At 45.4% G+C, this 4,800-nt stretch overlaps 2 protein-coding genes across 9 annotated transcripts in view; one reads left to right on the top strand and one right to left on the bottom strand.

Moving 5' to 3' along the window:
- Positions 1-1,911, top strand: part of LOC112275523 (lipid phosphate phosphatase 1) — a 3,241-nt gene extending 1,330 nt beyond the window's left edge. For 3 of the 6 annotated variants that reach the window (XM_024505946.3, XM_024505965.3, XM_024505955.3), the window contains exons 3-8: positions 139-226; positions 429-544; positions 692-782; positions 921-1,109; positions 1,251-1,310; positions 1,418-1,911. In XM_024505946.3, coding sequence (XP_024361714.1) covers positions 139-226; positions 429-544; positions 692-782; positions 921-1,109; positions 1,251-1,310; positions 1,418-1,569 — 696 coding nt within the window. In that variant the 3' untranslated portion in view covers positions 1,570-1,911. The remainder of the gene's footprint in view (positions 1-138; positions 227-428; positions 545-691; positions 783-920; positions 1,110-1,250; positions 1,311-1,417) is intronic. The other 3 variants (XM_024505975.3, XM_090256584.1, XM_090256580.1) reach the window with 1 other exon arrangement.
- On the bottom strand, positions 1,859-4,534 carry LOC112275516 (uncharacterized). Of its 3 annotated transcripts, XM_073532189.2 has the most exons (3): positions 2,955-4,534; positions 2,261-2,337; positions 1,859-1,923 (listed from the first exon to the last, which is right to left on the bottom strand). In XM_073532189.2, exon 1 carries the CDS (start codon positions 4,207-4,209, stop codon positions 3,034-3,036), a length of 1,176 nt encoding a protein of 391 aa, XP_073388290.1. In that variant the 5' UTR covers positions 4,210-4,534; the 3' UTR covers positions 1,859-1,923; positions 2,261-2,337; positions 2,955-3,033. The 3 variants fall into 3 exon arrangements, with proteins under 3 accessions (XP_073388290.1, XP_024361702.1, XP_073388291.1); XM_024505934.3 differs by lacking the exon at positions 1,859-1,923 and having other exon boundaries at positions 2,198-2,760; XM_073532190.1 differs by lacking the exon at positions 1,859-1,923 and having other exon boundaries at positions 2,198-2,337.
- Positions 4,535-4,800: the final 266 nt, after the last annotated feature.

Raw genomic sequence — 4,800 nt, 5'->3', positions numbered from 1 at the left:
TTGTTCGAGAGAAGTTTCAACCAGGGATAAGGGTTTAGGGTAGGAGGTCCTTGTCAGTTGGCTGCGTCTGTATTGCACTTCTGCAACATTCTGTAATTGATCTTTGAATCTAAGATTTGAGTGGTTTGCTGTTCATAGGCTATCGCTCTACTAGTCCCATTGTTTTTCATTTTCGTCCATTTCTTTCACCGAAGAAGCGTCCGCGACTTGCATCATGCGTTTCTGGGTACGGCTTGGAGTTCTTTCGTCTGCGTGAACCAGAACTTCGTCCATTTTTCTGCGTTTTCCTTTTTACGATTTAAATTGCAGACTCGTTTGTGAGTGATTTCGTGTTTAACTGCCATTGTTAGGTTTTTAGATTCTCGATCCCTCGAGTTAAGGGTTTTCGATCACATTCTAATCCTTGAAAACGTTAATGGCTTTGACAGGTCTTCTAACGACAGTTGCCCTAACTGCTCTCGTTACTGACGCGATCAAGATTGGTATTGGGCGGCCCCGCCCTCACTTCTACGCCCGTTGCTTCGGGAGTACTACTGCCATAGCTGTAAGTTGAATATAGACTTTTTACTACATTGATCTTTGTAACTAGACATTCGAAGCACCCAATGGTAAACCGAAAGCATTCTTTGACGTGAACACATCTGTAGAACCATATGACTGACAATTGCCAGTACCGTGAATGTGATGGCAGCAATATGATAATATTGGGAACGTCATCTGCAGAACACCTCCAGCACTCATGAAAGAAGCATACAAGAGCTTCCCTAGTGGTCACACTTCATGTGAGTGCCTTGCTCCGAACGATCCTTGAATCTTCCAGCCATCAGTCCCGGTTACGATTTCACGTGAGACTGCGTCTGGTGCGTTTCAGAGCTGTTGTGACCATCTTTCTGATCACTGTACGTTTTGCGGATCTTCAGGGTCTTTCGCAGGTTTGGGGTACTTGTCGATGTATTTGGCTGGCAAGCTCGGCGTATTCGACCACGGAGGTCACTCTTGGAAGCTTTTTCCCGTGGTTCTGCCAGTCCTCGGTGCTACCTTTGTCGCCATCACCCGGGTTGACGACTACTGGCATCATTGGACTGATGTTTGCACTGGTGCCGCTATCGGTGAGTGAAGACACCAACATCTGGTCATCTGAAATATAGAATTTGAGAAATCTCAACAGTGTGCTCTGGGATCATTTACATCAAAGTGGTCGTGAAGTTCTGATCGAGAAGTTTTTTTTTCTTTTTTTTTTTTTTTTTTAGGGCTTCTTTCAGCGTATTTCTGCTACCGCCAACACTTCCCCAGTTTATTTGATGATGCCCGTAAGCTTCTGTCTTTCTTCTCCCCTACCTTTTCAGTTTCATTACGAGGCGCCTAGTTCCTTATGGAATGTCAGCTAACGATAGTTTTCCTGTGCTGGTTTTCGCAGCTAGCATTCCTTATGCGCATAGGCCGCGCGCAGTGTCAAGCCAATCTTCTAGCCAAACAAATGCACGCCAGTCTCAGGCATTGGACCGAGATTCATCCAAAGAGATGACAAATGATCTAGAGCGAGGTTCATCACAGATTCCTATGTTGTAAAAGGAAAGCTCCAGCAACGTCTCTTAGAGATCGTTGTGAGTTGAGTATGTTGTAGCGGTCTGTGTAGTGCACGGTTCTTAGCCGTTAAAGCATCTGCTGAGTCGAACCTGGATTTCGCGCTTGCAAACCCAAGGTAGGAGGAGCATATATCTTAAGGCCAACTTTGGAGCAAAGCCTAAGCATGGAGATCTTTTTCTCTTCGACCGTCTCTGCCAGTTAGCCGAGTGGAGGTCATTACTCAAAGCATACCATTGAAGTCCACGATATGTTCGGCACATTACACACGTACTATGTCTGTAAACTTATTTGTAATTTGGTAAACTTACTGCATTCACTGTGCAACTTCGCTAGAGTCTGCAAAAGAGAAAGAAAAACTTCTTGTGTTACTTAACTCTCAATAATCTTAGACAGGATACACACAGGCTGCACCCTCATCTAGATAAAATTGTAAGTTTACAATATGTAGTGCCATAAAAACGACATGCTGTATTTATCGTAATTATCCATACATCCTCGTGAGGATTTCCAGTTCAGCAACTAAATCAGATAAGTAGACCAAATTGTTTCCATAAAAATGTCTCATTTATCTTCTGATACAACATTGCATAGGGAACATACAAACAGTATCTTAATGAAAGTTATCCATTTTCATGGTCGATAGATAGGAAAGGTGAAATGAACAGCTTATTACCCTTCCTCGGACAGGCCATCAGTCAAGAGACATCTCTATCAATCTGCGCTCCGAAACATCCTCCTGTTTGTCCAAATCTACAAGGATTCTTCCAGGCATTCAGTAATACTTCAACAACATTCATCCTGTGCTCACGGTCCGCAATGACCTTTACCAGATCGCCGATAATCAATCAACTTCCAAACCTACATTGCGAGTAACCTCTAGTTCTGGATTGCCACTACAGATAGATTGTATCTCTTTAGCTTGAACACCTCTCTGATCTTTGCATTAAAAGTGTTGCCATCCTCACCAGCACTGTGTACATTGGGTTCAAACATGGCCCCTAAGCTCTGGGGCTCATGCATGTATCCAGTTCTTCTCGCCAGAATTACACAGCCGTGTAAGACATCGACTGATGGATCGACGTGACTTTCACAAGATTTCACGTGTACACTCACCCTCACTCCAGCGGAAGTGGCTGCTAAGATCAGACCTTATCTACACGGCGTTGGTTGAGACTACACACCAAACCAAGTAATTAAGAGCAATCTTGCTGGTCTTAGTAATGCCGCTTAAACCATAGAAAAAGGCCACAACAAATTTGTGGGAACGAAATGAGCACATTTACATTTCTGCCAATCAAGACTTGGAGAGCTTGAATTCTTGGAACTAATAGGATTCTTGAGAATAAAATGAGGATTGTAATTCGCACCTCAGGTACAGCATGTAGATGAAGATCTGCACCAGGCAAACACCGTAGATGGTACTGAGCTGTTACTTGACTACGGCGACTACAATGTGGTCTGCATCCACGACTCGAGTACATTGGCAGCATCTCTCCATCCCATATCTAGCATTATATCATGCGCTATGCCAGGCACAATTACTTCCTTCGTGCCCATATAACTCGCAGTCTCTTCAATTCCTTGCTTGTCGAGAATGAAGTCATTTTCAGCTCCAAGCACTAAAATGGAAGGAGAATTTTTTACAGGTGGAGGGACAGGGAGAGTCGAATTGAGATTTCGAAGGTCAAACAATGGCACCTTTGAGCTCTCTTTCATCAACTTTTGATAATGTGCAACATCTCCCTCGGGCATGCTCGGCGAGAAAAAGGTCTCGCGGCACAATGACACAGATGTAGCAAACATCTTCGCAGCGAGGCTAAGCGTCACTTTGATTGAAGCAATCGGCCTCGACATAAGAAATCGCTTCACAACCGCAGTGTTCCCAGTTGGAGGCACTGAACAGGCCAAAACTGCACCAGCAAGGGGTGGATACGGCTCACTCCATCCATAACTCTTAATAGATGTCATTGTGTCAGTGGAAAGTTGCGAGAGGTAATACTGCACGACAAGGCCTCCAAACGAGTGGCCGACTAATACTGGCGGCTGTATACAGTGTTGAGAAATGAAATGGGAGATGTCACGGGCGTGAGTCTGGATTGTACCCCCTGGCCCGGACTCGGAGGGCACATCGCTAGCACCTTGACCAAGAAGACTGATCGCGTAACAATCATATCCAAGGGACGAAAAGTAGGGCAACCAATGCACGGCCCAACACCATGCGGCGTGGTAACTGCCGTGCACAAATACTAGCGGTGGCTTCTTTTCAGAATTCTCGCAGGCTTCAGTAGAAAGAACCTCGAGCCGCAGCCCTGAAGGTAGCAGATGCCATATCTTATTCAATTTGCCATCTCCAGGTAGCTCCCTCAGCTGTTCCTCCACGCTAGTTCCAACCTTTGCCCGTGTGTGCAGTCGCTTGGAAACACGGTCACCAGGGAAGTTTCCACCGCATGAACTGTAAACCGATTTTGGTGATCTGAAGGCAGAGGAGTGGGACAAAGAAACTCTACACATGTCGTGAAAAATCCCTGAGACGAGAGAAGGAGCACACAACCGCGGAAAGGCGGCACCCGGCGACCATTTACAGCTATGGATACAACTAGCTGTGGAAACAAGGGCCACCATGGCAATGTAACACGCCTTCTGGCCAAAGAGACTCTCTCGAAGGAAATGAAGAAACCCCTAAATCCTACCGCAATCGACTCCGCAACGCAATGCGACGAATGCAGAATATGGCCTTGCAACTAACAAAACCTAATCACGTTGATACAAACAGAAATCAATGGCGCGTTTTCTTCAGCAACAGATTACGTAAAACTGTGGAGCCGTCTGAAAAAACACGAAATGAAAGACAGTGCGACGCTACGAACAAATTCTCAATCAATCAAACAAACAAACAAACAAACAATTGCAGCTGATTCCGAAGCCACTCCGTGTGGATAAAAGGCTAATTGCTAAGGAGGCAAGTGGAATCCCATTCCAGATTAGGCGTGGAAGACGACGATGACGAGGCAATGCCAACTCAGCAAATTACCGCACTAGTGATGACATGGCAAGATGGATGCGAGTATGATGTGGCGAGCAGCAATGCTTGGCAAGGACCCCGAGAGAGCACCCCCATGTATTGTGGTGTTTCTGTACAGTTTTATGAGAAATGAGCAGAATTGGCGGTGATTCATGTAAGTATGAATGGCAGTATTTTATATTTGAAAACCT

The sequence above is a fragment of the Physcomitrium patens genome, chromosome 2 (genome assembly GCF_059467195.1).
Source record: "Physcomitrium patens ecotype Gransden chromosome 2, ASM5946719v1, whole genome shotgun sequence".
Lineage (NCBI taxonomy): Eukaryota > Viridiplantae > Streptophyta > Bryopsida > Funariales > Funariaceae > Physcomitrium > Physcomitrium patens.
The sequence above is the reverse complement of the archived record's forward strand: the minus strand, read 5'-3'. Positions and strand labels throughout refer to the sequence as shown.